The 22,976-nt window shown below is 38.9% G+C and overlaps 1 protein-coding gene across 1 annotated transcript in view; it reads right to left on the bottom strand.

Annotated features, from left to right (window-relative positions):
* The window catches only part of lpxn (leupaxin), a 32,586-nt gene extending 9,826 nt beyond the window's left edge, over nt 1-22,760 (bottom strand). Inside the window, exons 1-3 of the mRNA XM_060930932.1 lie at nt 22,708-22,760; nt 9,933-10,012; nt 9,722-9,774 (exon numbers count right to left, since the gene is read on the bottom strand). Coding sequence (XP_060786915.1) covers nt 9,722-9,774; nt 9,933-10,012; nt 22,708-22,759 — 185 coding nt within the window. The 5' untranslated portion in view covers nt 22,760. The remainder of the gene's footprint in view (nt 1-9,721; nt 9,775-9,932; nt 10,013-22,707) is intronic.
* Between the last annotated feature and the right edge of the window lie 216 nt (nt 22,761-22,976).

Genomic DNA, 22,976 nt, shown 5'->3' with positions numbered 1-22,976 from the left:
CCTAGTTTCTTAAAATACGTAAGTCATGGTTGCACATGACAATCCCAGTCTAATGAAATTAAGTACTTAGAAACACCTTTTTGTAAAAAAAAAAAAAACCTATTTTTCAGTCCTCTTTCTTCAATCGCGGTGCAAAAGTCTGGAACTTCATATGCAAAGCTCCACCTAAGTATTTCAAGGTTTTTGTTACGAATTTGTACAGTTAATGTTTTTGATACTGACAGGCCTTGCTCGTGGAGCCTTTGTCGTAATTGTGGTTACCACTGGCAACAACAAATCTTACTTGTGTTTTTCTTTTGCCTAAGTCCTTCAAGATTTTTAACGTTTTAGTAGGGAGGCACCTTGAACCTTCCTTTTTTGCTTTTAGTTGTTATTTTTGTTTCATTTGCATGTCATGTAACTTTGTAGTTTGGTTGTTTGAAGGCCAGTAAAGCTGAAAAAAACAACCTAAAATTAAATTAAATTTGAACAAGTTTTTAGACTTTTAGGCAGTCTGAGGGAAGAATTGAAGCAGCTAAGAATTGAAGCGTATGTGCTAAAGAAAGGAAGGCAACTGGACTTGCTTGAAATCCTTGAAGACGTTTCACCTCTCATTCATAAGGCTTCTTCAGTTCTGTCTGACTAGCGGGGAGTTCCAGGTACTTGTCCTCTAGTGGACCAAAAGCAACCCTAAGGAGAGTCATTGAGGTCACATGGGTCGTTGACCCTCTCAGGCTACATCCACACGACAACGGCAACGAGATGTTATTTAAAAATATATCGCGTCCAAATGGGCAACGATCAGTAAAATATCAGGTCCATATGGCAACGCAACGCTTGCTGAAAATGATGCAATACACATGCCACACCTCTAGGGGTGCTGTAAGACGGTCCCTTCGGAGACACCAGAACAATAGAAGAAGTAAGGACGCATGCGCATAAACTATTATGCGCGAGACTTCATATTAGCCACAAAGTCAGGAAAATCTGTTCGTAAAATTACATTATAATGACCAAATACAATGAAAAGTATTTTTCCAGTCTCACCTGTGAAAGGTAATCCCATGTGATCTCGTTTGGACGGCAAACCTGTTGGTACAGTTAAACGCAGCTAATCTTTATTCTCCGCTTTGACCTATCCAATATGGCAGCGAGGATGACGTATGATTCTACACGGAAGGCGGCGTCTTTAATGGTCCGGAATAAATTGAATGCTACACGTTGATGGATTAATTTGTTGTTTCTCACCTGTGAAAGGTAATCCCATGTGATCTCGTTTGGACGGTAAACCTGTTGGTACAGTTAAAGGCAGCGCATGAATCTTTATTCTCCGCTTTGACCTATCCAATATGGCGACGAGGATGACGTATGATTCTATGCGGAAGGCGGCGTCTTTAATGGTCCGGAATAAATTGAATGATACACGTTGATGGATTAATTTGCTCTTCTACGATCTTTTTGAGGAATGTATTGTCGGACTTAAACCAACATCTGAAGAGGTGAGATCGCTCCTTTTTTTCCCTATTTTTGCTGGCGGGATTGACTCTGCCCTAAGGGCAGAGTCTCTCTCTCTCTCTCTCTCTCTCTCTCTCTCTCTCTCACTTTGCACCATTACACAATAAATATTCACAGTGAAAATATTTTGTAAGCGCGTTTCATGAACCAAGTTATAGGATTTGTTGACAACTCGCATCGCATCGCAATGAGAAGATCATTGGCACTACTGGTGTTAAGAATCAGACCATTGCATAAATGAATATTTTGCTGTAGAGCTGCAGTGTTTGTACAATTGCATGTTTTTGCTCCTCTATTACTGTCACTATTCTGCTTCTCGCATTACTACTGTGAACTAGCACTGAACATAATAATAATAATAATAATAATATCCAAGCTCGTGTTTCACTCTCACTAGTGCTCTGTAAGGCTTTTTCCTGGTGATATCCTGGTGATATTCGTTACACTTCTACCCGGCGTGAAGCACTCACAGTCATGTGGTTGTGACGTCATCGTAAACAAATCCGTTCTACTCATCCAGACGACTTCACAATGGCAACATTGCCAGATCTTTCCTCTCTGGAACCCGTTCTCAAAAAGATTGCGTTTTGGGCACCCAAAACGCCGGTGCCGTGTGGACGCCAGGCCTAAACGATAAGCAATTGTATCGGAGTCACCTGAATCCGTTGCCGTGTGGACAGGGCCTCAGTCATCCTGTAGGTTGTTAGGGTCACTGGATGCTGGGTGTGAATGGTATTAGAAGCCTAGGGGGTCGTTAGGGTGATCTGTGGGTTGTTAGCTCTTTCTGCCATCATGTGAGTCATTGAAGTCAGCTGAGGCCCTGTCCACACGGCAACGGATTCAGGTGACTCCGATACAATTGCTTATCGTTTAGGCCTGGCGTCCACACGGCACCGGCGTTTTGGGTGCCCAAAACGCAATCTTTTTGAGAACTGGTTCCAGAGTGGAAAGATCTGGCAACATTGCCGTTGCGAAGTCGTCTGGATGAGTAGAACGGATTTGTTTACGATGACGTCACAACCACATGACTGTCAGTGCTTCACACCGGGTAGAAGTGTAACGAACTCGATGCGAGTTGTCAACAAATCCTATAACTTGGTTCATGAAACGCGCTTACAAAATATTTTCACTGTGAATATTTATTGTGTAATGGTGCAAAGTGAGAGAGAGAGAGAGAGAGAGAGAGAAAATAGCCCTTAGGGCAGAGTCAATCCCGCCAGCAAAAATAGGGAAAAAAAGGAGCGATCTCACCTCTTCAGATGTTGGTTTAAGTCCTACAATACATTCCTCAAAAAGGGCGTAGAACAACAAATTAATCCATCAACGTGTAGCATTCAATTTATTCCGGACCATTAAAGACGCCGCCTTCCGCGTAGAATCATACGTCATCCTCGCCGCCATATTGGATAGGTCAAAGCGGAGAATAAAGATGCCTCATTCATGTGCTGCGTTTAACTGTACCAACAGGTTTACCGTCCAAACGAGATCACATGGGATTACCTTTCACAGGTGAGACTGGAAAAATACTTTTCATTGTATTTGGTCATTATAATGTAATTTTACGAACAGATTTTCCTGACTTTGTGGCTAATATGAAGTCTCGCGCATAATAGTTTATGCGCATGCGTCCTTACTTCTTCTATTGTTCTAGTGTCTCCGAAGGGACCGTCTTACAGCGCCCCTAGAGGTGTGGTATGTGTATTGCATCGTTTTCAGCAAGCGTTGCGTTGCCATATGGACCTGATATTTTACTGATCGTTGCCCATTTGGACACGATATATTTTTAAATAACATCTCGTTGCCGTTGTCGTGTGGATGTAGCCTTGGTGTGGATGTGTATTCAGTTTTCTGGGAAATGCGCCACCAATGACCCCAACACCTACAGGATGACTGAGAGGGTCAACGACCCACGTGATCTCAATGAGTCTCTTTAGGGTTGCTTTTGGTCCACTAGAGGATAAATACCTGGAACTCCCCAATAGTCGGACAGGATTGAAGAAGCCTTTCGGATGAGAGGTGAAATGTCTTCAAGGATTTCAAGCAAGTCCAGTTGCCTTTTTTAGCACCTACGGTTTATGACAATCTGGATGACTGAGAACCTTCACAGACTTAAAATAATATCTTGTCATGATGTGATGTCCCAGTTTCACTATAGCTTCATACAATCAAGTCGCACAAACATCTCAAATACTCTTGAATTTGTTCTGCCTCCAAAAGCTACACAGAAAACAACCTTCTCATCATCAGAGTTACACCAATCTTTATTTTAGCTGCATTACTGATAATAATGAATCTAATCTAAAGAGCAGGTGAGGCTTGTTAGTTCGCCAATGCTAGTTAAAATACTAATGGAGTCACTAGAGGCTGGGTGTGAATGGTGTTAGCAGCCTAGAGGGTCGTTAGGGTGATCTGTGGGTTGTTGACGCTTTCGCTCTCTGCCATCAAGTGAGTCATTGAAGTCAGCTGAGTCTTGGTGTGGATGTGTATTCAGTTTTCTGGGAAGTGTGCCAAGGACTGCATTGTAGGTGGCTGATAAGTAGTGTCTCAGACCACCTCCTCTGTTCAGTGATGGTCATTCCAGGTTGACGAAGATGGCTTCTTTTACTCCTCTTTCAAACCACTGGTCTTCTCTGGCTAGAATGCATGCATACATTGCAGTCCTGAAACAAGCGTCCTTTGTTATTGAACGACCATCACTGAACAGAGGAGATGGTCTTATGCCATGTACACACGTAGCCGGGTATTTTTAAAACCGAACATTTTCCCCCCCTCCGTTTATAAAAATGTTTTATCCACACCACTTCGTCTTCGAAAAAAATCCCTTCCACACATAACCGAACATCTGCGTTTTCAATCACATTCATAAGCATTCCAAACCTGTAGATGGCTATTTCCCCAAATCCTACCACCTAATCACATCGCCTGTGCTCTTGGAGCAGTAGTTGGGCTTCTAAAATTAAATATGTAAATAGCACCTGCACAATAATTAACGCTTTCAAGGCACTACTCCGATCCATTACTCTTTAGCTAGCCGCACACTACGCCGATTTTCAGCGTACCGAGCCAACTGAAGTCGCGAGTCAGGCGTAAAGACTAGTTTTCGATGGTACCGACTCATCTCACAGCCGATTCGAAAAACTAATCGGGAGCCAGACTGATCGGCGAGAGTCGCTAGCAATAGCCAATCATATCTTTCGCATATAACACGTGACATCATTAAACACAATTTCTAGCGCGTGAAATACGTGTTGGTAGCACCTAATGCAGGTATATACTGTAATTCCATAGACTGAAGCTTTATCCATAGACACAGTGGGCTGGAAAGCCACTCTGCTCAAGTTGTGTGGCTGAATTCCAAATCGCTTTAACTCCCCTATATAAGTGCACTATTTAAGGTTGGAAATAATAGCTCATGCAGCCTAGATAGTGCGCTACATATTCCATGTTGTGTCATTTGTAATTCAGCCTGTAGCATCTTCAAGTGTTGGATTTAACAGTAACTATATCCAATAGCCAATCACAAAGCTATTAAGTTGTTACGTGTCGCTTCAATCGCGACTGCACTCGTCAACAGTCGGGGGATATGTGCGTGCCCTGTCGGGAGTCAGCTCTGAAATGGGTCGGTTCGGTACCGCGTGGATCGCCGCTTAATCTGGCTTCTGCAGTAAACAAAGGTCGCACGTTTGACGTCAGGGCAGATTTGTTGTCATTTTTTTGGCGCAGACTGTGACGTTCTAAAACGCAAAACTCCGGTTATCTCTGTCTACACGAAAAGGCATACACGGAGTTTTCAAAAATCTTCACTTTGCCCGGAGTTTTTTTAAATATTCGTTTTTGATGTGTTTTCATGTGGATGACAGGCCAAAACGTAGAAAAATATCTTCAATTTAGCAGATACCCGGCTACGTGTGGACGGGGTCTGAGACACTACTTATCAGCCATCTGCAATGCAGTCCTTGGCACACTTCCCAGAAAACTGAATACACATCCACACCAAGGCTACATCCACACGACAACGGCAACGAGATGTTATTTAAAAATATATCGCGTCCAAATGGGCAACAATCAGTAAAATATCAGGTCCATATGGCAACGCAACGCTTGCTGAAAACGAAGCAATACACATGCCACACCTCTAGGGGCACTGTAAGACGGTCCCTTCAGAGACACCAGAACAATAGAAGAAGTAAGGACGCATGCGCATGAACTATTATGCGCGAGACTTCATATTAGCCACAAAGTCAGGAAAATCTGTCCGTAAAATTACATTATAATGACCAAATACAATGAAAAGTATTTTTCCAGTCTCACCTGTGAAAGGTAATCCCATGTGATCTCGTTTGGACGGCAAACCTGTTGGTACAGTTAAACGCAGCTAATCTTTATTCTCCGCTTTGACCTCTCTAAAATGGCAGCGAGGATGACGTATGATTCTACGCGGAAGGCGGCGTCTTTAATGGTCCGGAATAAATTGAATGATACACGTTGATGGATTAATTTGTTGTTTCTCACCTGTGAAAGGTAATCCCATATGATCTCGTTTGGATGGTAAACCTGTTGGTACAGTTAAACGCAGCACATGAATCTTTATTCTCCGCTTTGACCTATCCAATATGGCGACGAGGATGACATATGATTCTACGCGGAAGGCGGCGTCTTTAATGGTCCGGAATAAATTGAATGATACACGTTGATGGATTAATTTCTTCTATGCCCTTTTTGAGGAATGTATTGTAGGACTTAAACCCACATCTGAAGAGGTGAGATCGCTCCTTTTTTTTTCCCTATTTTTGCTGGCGGGATTGACTCTGCCCTAAGGGCAGAGTCTCTCTCTCTCTCACTTTGCACCATTACACAATAAATATTCACAGTGAAAATATTTTGTAAGCGTGTTTCATGAACCAAGTTATAGGATTTGTTGACAACTCGCATCGAGTTCGTTACACTTCTACCCGGCGTGAAGCACTCAGTCATGTGGTTGTGACGTCATCGTAAACAAATCCGTTCTACTCATCCAGACGACTTCACAACGGCAACATTGCCAGATCTTTCCACTCTGGAACCCGTTCTCAAAAAGATTGCGTTTTGGGCACCCAAAACGGCGGTGCCGTGTGGACGCCAGGCCTAAACGATAAGCAATTGTATCGGAGTCACCTGAATCCATTGCCATGTGGACAGGGCCCAAGACTCAGCTGACTTCAATGACTCACATGATGGCAGAGAGCGAAAGCGTCAACGACCCACAGATCACCCTAACAACCCTCTAGGCTGCTAACACCATTCACACCCAGCCTCCAGTGACTCCATTAGTATTTTAACTAGCATTGGCGAACTAACAAGCTCCTTTTCATCATTTATCTCCTTCCCCTTGGCAACATCTTCCGTAAATATAACATCAGTTTCCACTGCTATGCGGATGACACCCAGCTCTACCTCTCCAGTAAACCCACTTCCAGCCTTCCACCCTCCTCCCTTACTGACTGCCGAGCAGAAATAAAAACCTGGTTCTCCTCCAACTTCCTCAAACTAAACAGTGACAAAACTGAGGTTCTCCTCATTGGCACCAAATCGTCACTATCCAAAATTGACAGTTTCTCTCTTTATATTGACAATTGCTCTGTCTCCCCTTCCCCACAGGTTAAGAGTCTGGGTGTCATCCTCGACAGCACTCTTTCCTTCCAATCCCACATCAATAACATTACCCGGTCTGCGTATTTCCATTTACGCAATATCAACCGTCTCCGCCCCTCCCTTACTCCCCATGCCACTGCTATTCTTGTCCACAGCCTCGTCACTTCTCGTCTGGATTACTGCAACTCCCTCCTCTCTGGTCTCCCTCACAAATCTGTCCATAAGATCCAACTGGTCCAGAATTCAGCTGCCCATATCATCACCAGAACTCCCTCCATCCACCACATCATGCCCATCTTGCAGCAGCTCCACTGGCTCCCAGTCAAGTTTCGAATTGAATTCAAAATCCTTCTGTTAACTTTCAAGGCCATCCACAACCTCGCTCCCCCATATCTGTCCGATCTCCTCCATGTTGCCACTCCCTCTCGTTCCCTCAGATCTTCTTCTTCTATCCACTTGACTGTCCCCTCCGCCCGTCTCACCACCATGGGGAGCAGAGCTTTCAGCCGCTCTGCTCCCCGGCTTTGGAACTCATTACCTCCCGAACTTAGAAATATCAATTCCCTTCCACATTTCAAATCCTCACTCAAAACACACCTGTTCAAACTTGCTTTTCAAATTTAATCACTGCACTGTCTAATTTTTAATTTTGAATTGTAACTTGTTTAATGGGTTTTTTTTGTAATTGTAATGTATGGTTTGTACGGTGTCCTTGGGTGCTAGAAAGGCGCCTTTAAATAAAATGTATTATTATTATTATTATTATTATAGACTGCAGAGTCCTGGCCTGAGGGACTGGCTCTCCTGTGTTGAAGCTGTTGTTTCATTTCCCCAATATACAGATCTGTGCATTCCTCACTGCATTGAATCACGTACACTACGTTGTCCTGTTCGAACTGAAGAAGGCTTTCGGATGAGAGGTGAAACGTTTTCAAGGATTTCAAGCAAGTCCAGTTGCCTTCTTTAGCTCCTACAGATGCTATCACGATGACATGGATGACTGAGAACCTTCACAGACATAACTGAAGCAGCTGCATTTAAACAGAGAATTTTCTTTTTCCTAAAATTACATTTGTACCCAGATCTGCATATTTGAGTTGGTATAAGTTTTACACCAGATACCCTTCCTGACGCAACCCTCCCCAATCTATCCGGGCTTGGGACTGGCACTAAGTATGCACTGACTGGGTATTTTTACCTAATTTGCATGTCTTTGAACTGTAGGAGGAAATCAGAGAGCCCAGAGGAAACCCATGCAGACACAGGAAGAACATGCAAACTCCACACAGAAAGGCCATGAGATTCGAACCCAGAACTTTCTTGCTGTGAGGCAACAGCACTAACGACTCCACTGCACCACCGTGGCACCCCATGTTTGTACTCAGATATGTGACTAAATGCGAAGCTGGGATGGACGCAGATCAATTAGAATCACATCGGAGCAAATCATCTACCGAAAAATATCCTTTTTGTTCAATGCCATATCGAGTTATTCCAGTTAACTGAGGACTCGAACTCGGCTCAGTCGCTCGAGCAAATAGTAACGGTCTTAAATCACAGCCTTGCCGAGTGGAGCAGTGTGAAAGGAACAGTTATGTGTAAGTGTTATTACTTCTATTAAAAGCAGTGAGAGAAGAATAAAGCAGTTTGACCCACGTGATAAAGTTCTTCTTGAAACTGAATTTTTCTAAAACAAAAATGCCACTCAGTTAAAGGCTTTTCCAGCATCCAGTGTCTTCGATTAAAAAATATTGTAATTTGTTGCAACTTGCTGTAGTATAAGAGGAATAAAGCACTCGATGCTGTGATAGTGCTGGAACCCTGTTGTTGATTATTTTCCTATAACAGCACACTGTTAAAGCACACACACTGTAAAAAAATGTCTGTAGAATTAACAGTGAATTTATGTAAAATCATGACATAAAAAAACTGTAAATACAAAAACAATGAAGCAGTGTGTAATTTACATCAATATACTGTAAAACTCGGAATTAAACTGTAAGAATTCAACTGTAAGAATATGTTGAATTGATCATTTTTTTGTAGAATTCACAAATTGTTGTAGTTTAAACACAGACAAACTGTAATACTAAAACAGAATGTGATAGTTAAAATTACATCATTGCCCTGTTAAAAAAATTTTAAAAATGGCTACCGTCGCGGCTCAGTCGACTAAGGCGCCATGAATCTGGGGACCTGGGTTCGATTCCAACCCAAGGTCATTTCCGGATCTCTCTCCAGCTCATTTCCTGTCTCTACACTGTCCTATCCAATAAAGGTGAAAAAAGCCCCCCAAAAAATATCTGTCTAGTAGATCATTGTTTATTGTACAATGAATATCCGTAAAATTAACAGTTATGTATTGATTATTTTACATTGAATACCTGTAAAATGTACATTTAGTTATCATTAATTGTACATGGAATCCCAGTGAAATGTACAAGTTATTCTGTAATGTTGTTTACATTTCACTGTATTTTTAACAGGATTATTCTGGCAACCACAGCTGCCAGTGTTTTTCTGTAAAACAATGGATTTTTTTACAGTGAGTGTTTTATTCCTTACATGAATAGCAGCGTTTAAAAAGATGTCTTACCTGTATACATTTTTGCCAGCGCTTTGTCCTGATGTCACACCGATTCCGGAGGGCTGAACGAAAGTTAAAGACGAGAATGATGTCCTGCTACTTCACGCCGAGTTGCTAAGCTTATAATAGCATTATAATAACCTTGTAATAACATACAAATTCTATTCATGACTTGTCATGCTGGATGTTTGGGTGTGTGTCAAGGTGTATTTGATCTCACCTGTCCGGACACATTCAGGGTGAGCTTTCTATCCGAGTCACTTTTCGTGGAGTTTGTAGCCAACTCCTCCAAAAGCAGATCTGTTTATATAAAGATACATCATTTATATTTAACAGTTATTCCATGAAATCGAGTCGTACATGAGCTGAGAGCTGACGAGGCGCGTAGCACCGAGTGGAATAACTGTTTTATTCTCTCCACATTCACTGAATTTTGAGAAACGGAGCATTTTTATTTTAATTTTTTTGCAAATTTGATAAATAGAAACTTTATACAAAACGTCTGACAAAATCATTTCCACTTAGAATGTAAACAAACCGACGAAATGACAGGAGCAATTTGTGAAAAACGCATTAATAATAATAATAATAATAATTATTATTATTATTATTATTATTATTGAAAAACAAAAAAGATACATTCTTACCATCAAATACCTTTATTCCATATTTTGTTGCTTTTTTTATTTTTTGGGGTTTTGTTTTTGAGTTTTTATTTCGTCCTTGGTTGCTTCGGTAACATACGCCGCCATTTTGTTTTTCTCTACTCACGGTATATGAGCTGATAACCTAGTAATAGAGTAGCCAATCAGAGTGCGCGATTGCTCATATCCAGTGAATGTGGAGAGAATAATTTATTTTACACTCATAAAAAAGACAAAGTGAGAGACATGCTGCATGATTCTGGTAATTTATCAGAAAAAGGTGTGAGAACGATGTAATAAGGTCAAAGTTTCACAATTAAACACACACACACTCATACACATCACATGGTTATTATCAATAATGAAAATGTAAATGAAATCTACATGCAATAAAATAGCAAAATGAAATAAAAAAAACTCAAAGGAAATAAACTAAAAACTGACTGAAATTAAACTCCATTCTCATTTCTGGGCAAAAAAAACCCCTGACTTGTCACTTTTAGGTTGATTATTTTATTTTAACAACATGTCCTGAAGTGTTTTATTCTTCTTAAGGTGATGATGCACGGGGCAACTTTTTGAATGATGTTGCTGGACAATCACGCTTCGAAACTTTCCCATTGAGATCAGGCAACATCATTTCTATCTGAACGATTTTGATCGTTTGGGCAACTTTTTATTATTAAGATCATCCAATCAGAGCCACTGGCGCCATCTGCGGGGGGCACGGACCTTTTTGACCCCCCAAAGATAAAGTTGGGGGGGCAAAAACACCCCAATAATGAAAAAAGTAGTAAACAGTACAGATGAACTCATGTTAACTGACGATTGAAACCACCTAAACAAATAATAGCCTAGCTTTGAATGCAAAATAAGTAATCTATAGAAACGTCACCTAAAATGTTATGATCGGACATGACCCGCCCCCTTTTCCACTTGCAATATTCCAATGGTTGGCAGTGAGTGATTGACAGGTTGCACTACGCAAAATTTACACGTCCTTTAGTGCTTTGCGCAGACTTAAGACCTACCTGCGGAGCACCATGACTGCCCCGAGACTGAATTACTTGGCTGTTCTTTACACACACAAGGAACATACAGACCACATTGATTTGAAAAAAATTACCAATGAGTTCAGCGCTTGTGACAGAAGGAGTGATGTTTTTGCAAAGTTTTAGGGCTGATGGGCTATTAGGCTATTATATGATTTTCTCATGTTCATGAATATGATTTTCTCACTGCCTACTTGTTAATTTCCGTCGCCATGAAAGAGATGTGTTGTTAAAGTTTGTAAGTAAGATTAAAATTAACTTTGTCATATCCATTAACTCTTAACAGAAACTACATTCATGTACAGTTGTCTGCCGAATTCATCTCAAAGAAAATTGCATGAAACTAAATTTGTTTATTGAATAAATTGTGTTTCATACAATGTTTAAAGTCATGAGATTTTTTTAATGCATCATAATAAGTTATCATTAAAATGGGCGCTTCCCACTTGCAATGGTGAATAGTAATGAATGAAAATGACTTACAACTGAGTCTTTGATATTCAACTACATACACTGCCGACGTCATGACGTCACGGTGCAAGAACATAATTCTGACCCCCCCAATGTTGACATGAAGTTGGCGCCTATGATCAGAGCGCTAGCCGTGAATCACATGACCACCTGAGTGAGAGCTTCTGAAATTTTCAACAAAGATGGCGACGTCTCCGGCAGTGGAGCGAAGAAAAGAAAGAGAAATGACATTTTTTTATGGTGGTAAGTTGTTCTGTGTGCGTAAACCCAGAGTGGTGAATTTGCCTCATCAAACGCTGAACCAACAGACATCTATTTTTTTGTGCTCAGGTTGGAATTAAGACATCAATGGGGTTTTTTTTCAGCAAAATGCCGTTAGCGAACCACCGCTCCATAGAGATTGAATGTGATTTAGCGAATTAGCAGTGGTTTTTGCTAACATAGTTAGCTGAAAGTTATCGCTAGCTATGTCACGATAACATTAGCTCTCTTGCATCGAGTTAAAAGTGATGGGCAGCTGATGATTTTTTCTTTTTGTGAGTTGTAATAAAGATTGTCGAACTTATCATCTGATCTAATTCACATACAGATAATATGCACGACTACTTGTGGAACCTGAGGGTGAAACAGTACAAACTTCGGAATGTAAAAAAGAAAGAAAGCCTTTCAGGAGCTCTGCCACGCCCTTTTCCTCCTCAGCAGCCGCCATCTCCTGCTCTACGTCTTTTTTTCCTTTTTGCTGAGATGAGAATTAAACGATGTTTTTATGTATGTGTCAGTTATTAGTTATAGCATATGTGATTGAAGCGAGCAACATTTAAAAAAAAGAGATTTAAAAAGTGTTATTATTAACAGAATAATGTGACTTATAAGTGTTAAAATAATGGCGAATTATCTTTCAACTAAAGGATCTATTCAGTTTTGTTCCAGAAGTGATACTTACTTGAGTGAAATAAATAAAGGCTGAAGCCGAGACAAAAGAAGCGACAGCTGCAAATATTTCAGTCTCCATCTTTGCGGTGTCTGTCTCCCTGGCAACAGATTTGCTCTTATCTGATTGGTTGTTGCCAATTGTCTGTTGCCCTAATTAGTTGCCCCGTGTCTCACCTGGTTGCCCGTTGCGTGCATCATCACCTTTACACCACAGCAATTTGGCAACTATTCCCTTTTTTTTTAAATTAAAGAAGCACTTTTATCTGTTTATCGTTACGTTTTCTATTGTGGAAATGTTATCCACGAAACAAAGTTAGTTCCTTTAATCAGTTTCATTATTGAAGCTATAAACAGTCATTCCCTTAAAGACTTTCTGTTTCCTGTCTTGAAGTTAATCAGCTACATCTTGTCATGTTAATGAGAAACTTTAACATGAGGACTTTATCTTTGACTGTTATACCTGTGACACTGGAGTGGAGACTCCTTACTAAAATGTGACATAAACATCTCCTTACAAAAAAGAAAGAAAAACCTCACCATATCACATTTTTTATCTGTTTATCATTAGGTTTGGATCCAGTAGCTCGTCTGTCATAGAAATCCCCGTGAAAAAGCTGTTACTATAGAAATGATAACAATAACTAACACACACACACACACACACACACACACACACACACACACACACACTCTCCAGGAGACGTCCAGTTGTCATGATTGTAATCGTTGCTGTTTCCAGAGGAAGTGATGGAGGCTTTTATGCTGTTCCCATAGCAACAGATGTGAAACTAACCAAACAGTCTCAGTTTCACTTAATGTATCATTGAATGTGGTTGCCCTGTGAGGAATTTACACTACGAGTGCTCACTTCCTCATAGTGCCAGGAGAAAAAGAGAAGTCTAAAACAGAAATAAGCATGTTTCACTAATGTGATGCAAAACTAAACATGCTTACTTTCTTCAGTTGCTCACTCAAACGTCAACTAATCACTGACCTGGTAAAATATAATCACTTCACCCAAATGCACACGTTTTCATGCTTCACTGCATGTGTACTGATGAGTTTTGGTTATTAAAAAGTGGCTAAAAGGTGTGTGTGTGTGTGTGTGTGTGTGTGTGTGTGTGTGTATATATATATATATATATATATATATATATATATATATATATATATATATATATATATATATATATACACTACCGTTCAAAAGTTTGGGGTCACTTTGAAATGTCCTTATTTTTGAAAGAAAAGCACTGTTCTTTTCAATGAAGATCACTTTAAACTAATCAGAAATCCACTCTATACATTGCTAATGTGCTAAATGACTATTCTAGCTGCAAATGTCTGTTTTTTTGGTGCAATATCTCCATAGGTGTATAGAGGCCCATTTCCAGCAACTACACTGTAAAAAATGTTACGGGCGGGTGTTGATTGAACATAGATTTTACATATCATTTGACTCAGAAATGTCATTTTCACTTACAACCAACTAAACCAGGTCGGCCTAATACACTTTCTCCCATTGTGATATCATGTTGAGCTATCAAGAATTTTAACATCCAAATATCAAAGATATCCTTGTTGATAGAACTAGCTGCAACCTGTTGCAACGCTGCATGTTGGTATCCTTGTTGGTAGAACCAATGACGCATATATACACGTGCTGTATGGCGTTTGACCGACAAGATGGCGTCTGTTACAATCTGGATCGGCTGTGACGTCACATGCAAGATAATACCAGAAAGATTCAGTTGAAATCAAGCCATTTGAGGCGAATTGGTTCGCCTCTGAAAAAACTTGCCATTTGGATTTCTTGGCAAACATTGATTTTCGTGACGTCATTTGCGGGACGCCTCCCTCTGAATCCTACGTCAGCGCTGGTTTGTTTATGAGAAAACGACCTGGTGGTTTTCTGCAAATTTCTTCAACGTTATCACATAATTATTAAAATGGTTAACAGATGTATCGTAGGAGAGTGTAGCAACACCAATCTTGATGGGATTAGTACTCATCGTTTCCCACATTGCGCTCTGGTGACAATTCCATATTTCAATGCAAAATTGCTAGCTGCTAAACATGGGCTGTGCACTGAGACTGCGAGTGTTGCACCAGGTTGAGTAAACTAGAATTTTCTAGGCAACATGATGCAAGAGAATTTTGAGTTGAGATTGTAAACAACAAATAGTACGTTGGTTGAACTCAAATTTCAACTCAGAAATCCTTGTTGACTTAACAAGGATCTTTGTTGACTTAAGAAGGATTTTCGTGTTTAAATTTGAGTTCAACCAACTTACCTTTTGTTGTTGACCATCTCAGCACAAAATTCTCTTGCATCATGTTGCCTAGAAAATTTAAGTTGAGATGGTCACCTTTTTTTTACAGTGTATCACTCCAGTGTTCTAATGGTACAATGTGTTTGCTCATTGCCTCAGAAGGCTAATGGATGATTAGAAAACCCTTGTACAATCATGTTAGCACAGCTGAAAACAGTTGAGCTCTTTAGAGAAGCTATAAAACTGACCTTCCTTTGAGCAGATTGAGTTTCTGGAGCATCACATTTGTGGGGTCGATTAAATGCTCAAAATGGCCAGAAAAATGTCTTGACTATATTTTCTATTCATTTTACAACTTATGGTGGTAAATAAAAGTGTGACTTTTCATGGAAAACACAAAATTGTCTGGGTGACCCCAAACTTTTGAACGGTAGTATATATATATATATATATATATATATATATATATATATATATATATATATATATATATATATATATATATGAGGGTAAGTCAAAAAATTCTAAGACAAATTGAAAAAAATCTTTATTTATGAAAATAACAAAGCTATTTCTCTACATATCCTTCATTTAAGTCTACCGTAAACACTTCTGCAAGTGATGCTTCCATTGGAGAATTCCTTCTTTGTAGAATTCTGTGGGACGTCTTAAACACCTTTTGAAATTATAACATCTGTCTTAGAACTTTTTGACTTACCCTAGATGGTTGTGTGAAGATATGAAGTTTATCTTCAAATAGTGAATGCAAATATTCACAAGTGAGTGAACCAAATGAATGTAAATATTTTCAACACACGAAGATCAACTTCATATCTTTGTGCCACCATGTAATGTTTTTTATATTACTTGGACACATCCAAAAAAAATAAAAATATGCAAGTTAATCTAAAGAATTTTAATTTTGAACCGGTTCACCATTTTGACAACATGCGTCTAGTGAAATACAGTCCTGTGCAGAAGTCTTAGGCACATGTAAAGCAATGCTGGAGACCAAAAAGGCTTAAAAACAATGAAATGAATATTTCAACATTTAAAAAATACTATAACGAATAATCAGTGAGCCATAATAAATGAAACAAAGTCAGTATTTGGTGTGAAATGACCCTTTGCTTTAAAAAAAAAAAATTAGTAGTCTGAAGTCCAGTGAGTGCAGTTTTATGTGGAAATGAGCTGTAGGTCTTACTGAGAATCTTTGAGAACCAGCCACAGTTCTTCTGGACACTTTGTCACACTCACTTCTTCATTTTGCACCAAAACTTTTGCACCAGTAGCCTTCATTATGTTTTCTTTTTTAATCTGTGAAAAATGTGCTCTCTTATGGAATATGCTGCTCAGACATATTACAAACTTTTTTTTCTGTAACATTTAATTTTGTGCTGGAAAATGAACGAATGTTTGGAACTCTAAAATGTTTTTGTAATGTTGTGACTCGATAATGTAGAAGTCATAAAATAGAAATCTATAGCAAAGTTTGGATGAAAAAACAATAGGGGGGCTAAGACTTTTGCACAGTACTGTATGTCACTCAGAACCATGAGTTTTTCAGCACGAGAAGATAAACTTCATATCTTCAAGCCAGCGTGTGATTTTTTTTGTATTATATCAATACATTCACAAACAAAAAGTCCCCAAATTTATCAAAACAAAATTTATCATCGATTTCCTCACAAGTAACAGATAGAGATTTATGTCCCGGTTTTGGTTCTCCATGTCTCGGATGGAGCTCGTATGAAAAACACGAGTGGTGTATTTCCCAGTAAAACACTCGGGTCTGTGTAATATATGTAAGATATTACATGGTGGTGTGAAGATGTGAAGTTTATCTTTGAGTGGTGAATGTATATATGTATATAAAACTCCGCCTGTTTTTCAGTTCTCTATTCGTACTTGTTTAGGACGCATTATCTGTTCAATCTGAACGATATATTAGTTTTCGGTTATGTATTACATGTATAATTATACTATATTTAAAATGTAATTCAACTAAGAAATGCAACTAGATCACATTACTGGGACTAAAGTCACAGTAATTTGCGCTAGCTGACCTTTGTCAGTTGAAGGTCAAGGAAAAGTTGTACCCTGCTGCCCTGAACAAGATTTTTAAAAAAAAATGTTTGAAAAAATCATGAAAATTGACAGTTATAAGTGATTGAAAAAAGTCTGTTTTTCATGGATCATTCCGGATCAGTGATCCAGATCAGCACCAAAAGTCATGGCGACGTAATTCAGCCCAGAGGTATGTGTAACTTTATGTGAAATTTGGTGATGATTGGTTGAAAGCTGAGGGAGAAATAACGTCCTAAAAACATTAGGAGAATAATAATAATACTAAGGAGAATAAATTAGAAAGATCCTGAGTGAAACAATTTGTGCCAGCGCCGCTAGCGCAAATTAATGCTAGTGCAAATTAATTACTAGGGCCTATATGTTATAGTTACAATATGTTATTACTTGTTATTTTTATGGTGAGTGACAGCGTGAGAATAGGACGACACTTTTAGAGTCATTATGTTGTCAACAGGGGTGGACAGTAACGAAGTACGTTTACTTGAGTTCTGTACTTAAGTACACTTTTTGAGTATCTGTACTTTACTTGAGTATTTTTTTGGGAAACTTATGACTTTAACTTCACTACATTTGAAAGACAAATATTGTACTTTTCACTCCACTACATTTCTATCAAGGTCCTCGTTACTCGTTACTATGAAGCAGCTTTGAAAGTGGATGTTTTTTTCTTTTCTAAAACGTGATTGGTTTTTTCGCAGGTGACACTGAGACAGCCGATCAGTAATCACTAGGGTCACGTCACGTCTATAGACTGGATAAAATCAAGTTCAATGATTTCTCAGCAGCGTTATTTAACACGATCAGTTGATGGCAGAATGGAAGGAGGCGGTTCTTCTGGAGAATGCACGCACCCACGGTTCTATAGCTAGAACCCATATTTTAGTTTTCTGAAAGGATTAAAGATTCATTTCGCTTTAAATGTTTGCTTTGTTTGCCGAAAACGAACCACATCACGGCCTACAAAAACTTAACATCCAACCTGCGGAAGCATATTGAGGTCTGTAAATGTTTCATTCCAAGAGAAAGCTTGCAACGAAGTTGTCTGTGCTTTTAGAGCTAGCGATAACATTGCAATCGTTATGCAGTCTGGTTAGTCAAATGATTTTCTATGGATTTGCCCGCCAAGTTGCCATCGCCTTGTCCACGACCAACATTAACACATAGCTAGTTAACTTGGATGCTGTTAGTTAGCATGTAAAAATGGAGTTACGCTAACATGAATAATGTTAACTTATCTGAAGTCCTTTGAGAAATATGCTTTAGCATAATCTTGCCAAATAAACAAAATGTAGAAATCTTTCTTTTCTAGTAACGTTAGCTACCCAATATGATTTCGAGTTTGAAAAGAGTTTGCTAGCGTCAGGTGGAGTTTCACTGACTAGCTAGCTTAACGTTAAACCACCATGATGCACAGCATGTGTTCATTTTGTGAATTCACATTTCTGTCTTTGGTAACGGCGTTAGGTTTTGTAAGCGCTGTGGCAATAATACAACCATGCGTTGACAGAAAATGTACTTTTAATACTTAAGTATTTTTAAAAGCGAGTACTTCAGTACTTTAACTTAAGTAAAAAATTTGACTGGAGAACTTTCACTTGTATCAGAGTCACATTTGACCAGCGGGATCTGTACTTTGACTTAAGTAACGAACTTGGGTAGTTTGTCCACCTCTGGTTGTCAAGTATTTATGTTTTTGGAGGTTTGGAGCTAAAATAATAATAATAATAATAATAATAATAATAATAATAATAATAAAAAGATTCTTACATCAACTTTTTTAAATTAACGGCAGAATTTCCACTGAAGTGAAATATGTAAGTTCAACAACAATAACAACTAATCAGGTCAATAATTATAGCTTTATGTTAAACTCATTAAATAGAAATACCTACAGTACATTCACAAACATATTGTAGTAACATGGACCAACACAGAAATGCTACATAAGGCCATATTCACTTTTCAGAGTCTACATTTATATGTGGCGTGTGCGCGTGTGTGTGGGTGTGATCATTCTTGAGTAATGTGTGAATTTAACGTTAGCCTTGAAAGCCAAACCAGTTACATCAAGTTGCACGGTTTGCATCACTGATGTTGTCCTGGGAGTTTATCAGAAGAAAAAGTAAGCAGGTAAAACTGACCAATAGGTTATGCGGGTGATTATAACGACAGCTAAAGCCTTATATTCACCACGTACAAAAATTCTACCACTTTCTGCAACACTAACCACGATACAGAAAATCATCACTGAAGCAAAGGTCACACATGTTCCATCGATGATACAAACAGGAAGTGCATGAAACATCACAAGAAGATGTTGCACAATCAGTGCAGCAAGACATCAAATGAGAAGAAGTGATACTGCACAACTTCAAGTGTACGTGGACATCCGAAGCGCAGAGACGACTTTGTTCATAGTTCGATGGCTTCGAGCAAATAAAATTAAAATAAAAGCCGATTCATTGCTCCAAATCTGATCTGTAAAGCCTCGTGTAAATCTTTTGAGAGCTGCTAATTTTTACACAATCTCAGATTTTGTAATATTCATCTCTCAAATAGAAGCTCAAAGCTTCCTGGAGCATAATTTCAAGTGCAATACTGAGTAAAGATAGCACCAGTACAAAAAAAATAATCGTGGTTTGGACATTGGAGAAATCTTGGAAAGGAAAAGACAAGAAAGATCTGGGTTTAGAATTGTAAATATTTGAATTGTATTTTGTTTAGGATTGAATTTTATTATATGTATAGTTTATTCTACTGAGAAGACTTTATTCTGTCGTATGTACATGCACACTCAAGCACAGCGAAATTCATCCTCTGGATTTAACCCATCTGAAGCAATGAACACACACACAAACCCAGAGCAGTGGGTAGCTACAGTATGCTACAGCACCCGGGGAGCAGTTGAGGGTTAGGTGTCTTGGTCAAGGGCACTTCAGACTCTTGCAGTGGTGTTTTTGTGGCTGGGGACTGCAGTTGACTTGCTGACTTTAGGACTGTGGTTGTCGTGAACGGTTTTGGACTCGGGTTTCCGTTGGTGGGGGGTTTGTTGCATCAACGAAGCTGACTTTGTTGGGACTGTTGGTGTTGTGGTCATGTTGTCTGTTGTTGCCCAGATGAGGATGGGTTCCCTTTTGGGTCTGGTTCCTCTCGAGGTTTCTTCCTCGTGTCATCTGAGGGGGGTTTTCCTTGCCGCCGTCGCCGCGGGCGTGCTCGTTGGGGATAGATTGGGGATAGAGTTGGCTCATGTTTTGGGTCGGTCGAATTCTGTGGAGCTGCTTTTCGACAATGTTTATTGTTAAAAGTGCTATATAAATAAACTTGACTTGACTTCAGCCCTGATACAGAGGGAGGGGAAAGTGCTATTCATTAATCATTCACTCAACTCCCCTCACATTCTTCCTGCAAGTCCTGGGAATCGAACCAGCAACCATTTGGGCCCAAGACTGCTTCTCAAACCTTCAGGCCATGGCTGCCCATGGCCTTATATTTTGTACAGTATTTATTCCATCCACATTCACTGGATATGAGCAATCGCGTGCTCTGAGTAGCTACTCTACTACTCGGCTATCAGCTCATATACTGTGAGTAGAGAAAAACAAAATGGCAGAGCATGTTGCTGAAGCAACCGAGGATGAAATAAAAACTCTACTCGAAAACAAAACCCCCAAAAATACAAACAAAAAGCAACAAAATAATAAATGGAATGAAAGTATTTGATGGTAAGAACATGTCTTTTTTTATTTTTCAAGAATTATTATTCTTAACGCATTTTTCACACATTGCCCCTGTCATTTCATCGGTTTGTTTACATTCTAAGCAGAAATGATTTTGTCGGACGTTTTGTATAAAGTTTTTATTTATCGAATTTGCAAAAAATAAAAATAAAAATGCTCTGTTTCTCAAAATCCAGTGAATGTGGAGAGAATAAAACAGTTATTCCACTCAATCTCGTCATACATGGATTATAGACAACTCGGTGCTCTGCGCCTCGTCGGCTATCAGCTCATGTACGACTCGATTTCATGGAATAAATGTTAGATACAGTATAAATCACACATACTACAGTATATATATTTGCAATGTTCATTAATCATTCACTCAACTCCCCTCAGATTTTTCCTGCAAAGCCTGGGAATCGAACCAGCGACCCTTTGGGCCCAAGGCTGCTTCTTGAAGGCTTCCCATGGCTGTATATTTCTATATATTTATTCATATTTTCATGTAAATGTGTGATTTTTGTATCATAGCTGCTGGTTTGTGTAAGTCATGTTTATAGCTATTTTCCCCCGTGCTTCAGTTTAAAAAAATTTTAAATAATTTTTTTTTTTACAGTTTTGAAAGAAAAAATCTTTCAGATGGATATCAGCATCGGCTGATGCTTAGCGTGTGAGTATCAGTATCACAAAGGTAAAAGTGGCATCCTACCATCTCTACGACTCAACCACTGAGAAAAGAACGGAAATTTACACACCATATGTTGGTTAACGTTCAAGTTATTTCATTTCATTTCATTTCATTTATTTATTTCTAAGGACAGCACAAATTAATCAACATTTCTGTAAATGTGCCAGTGTTAGCCAGCAGGCTAATTTTCAACTATAGTCCTTCGGCAAGATGTTTTGAGAACCATTTATCAATTGATCAGTTGTTCTTTGAAGCCAAATTGGAAATCTCATCTCATCTCATCTCATTATCTCTAGCCGCTTTATCCTGTTCTACAGGGTCGCAGGCAAGTTTTAAATAAATTAAAAAAAAAACACTAAACATTAGAGCAGGAGACTATAAAGAGACAGCAACAACACTAGGACTAGACACCATCCACACTGGCTGACACTGAATCATAAAACCTTCAACCACTGCAAGTGCAGCAGAAAACATCAAAGGTCATGGGTTTGTTATTAAAATATTAATATGTTAGGGAAGTTTGAAAAGTGAATTGAAACATATTGTGAGTTTTTCACTTCACTGACATCATATTAGCGTTTCATGAATCATTTCTCGAACTGATTAACTGATCTGAGTTCACCTCCAAATGCATCATTTGACCTGCTATGGAGAAAGATTTAGATCTCTGGTGTTGTAATTTTCCTCATTTATTTGCCATCGTGTGTGGGGTTTTTATATTTGGTTTTTTTGTTCTTGTCTCTATATTCTTTCAGCTCTAAGACCACCTAATAAAACTCAAACTCTTCCAACAGCCCCTTTGCCTGAGTGTATACGGCATCTCTGTAAACTTCCAAACATTTACAGACTTAGCGACGCGAAAGTATGAAGACTCAATCCAAATGCTGCTCAAATTCTTATTCAAAAATTTCCAATAACACTTATTTTGGCACAACATACAGTAGAAATGCAAACAACGAGACATGACAATATTTGTTCAACACACTTCACGTGAACACAAGTAATTATACACATCGTGATTGTGATGATAAAGACTCAAGCTCATAAAGAATTCCATTATCTAAATCTAAAATGAGAAATTAACATTGAAAAGGAAAAAAAAAGAAATAAAAAGACAAGTTACTTACCAAGCTCATCCATGACAACGCGAGTGTGATTTGACTTCACTCCATAAAGCATGAACCACTGAAACTGTAACTTCCTCTTCCTGTCAGATTCTTACAACTTTGCAAACCTTGCAGTTCACACAACTTCCTGTTCCCACATTTTGTATAATTTCTATTCATATCAAGGTGTGTTATATCTGTAATATCATTTCATTTACTGATCTTTTACTACGAGGCATGTGTGATAATCAGTGATACAATATATCATAACATTCAGCATGATTTTGTTC

Source organism: Neoarius graeffei, chromosome 10 (genome assembly GCF_027579695.1).
Source record: "Neoarius graeffei isolate fNeoGra1 chromosome 10, fNeoGra1.pri, whole genome shotgun sequence".
Taxonomy (NCBI): Eukaryota; Metazoa; Chordata; class Actinopteri; order Siluriformes; family Ariidae; genus Neoarius; species Neoarius graeffei.
This window is presented reverse-complemented; position numbering and strand designations above follow the sequence as displayed.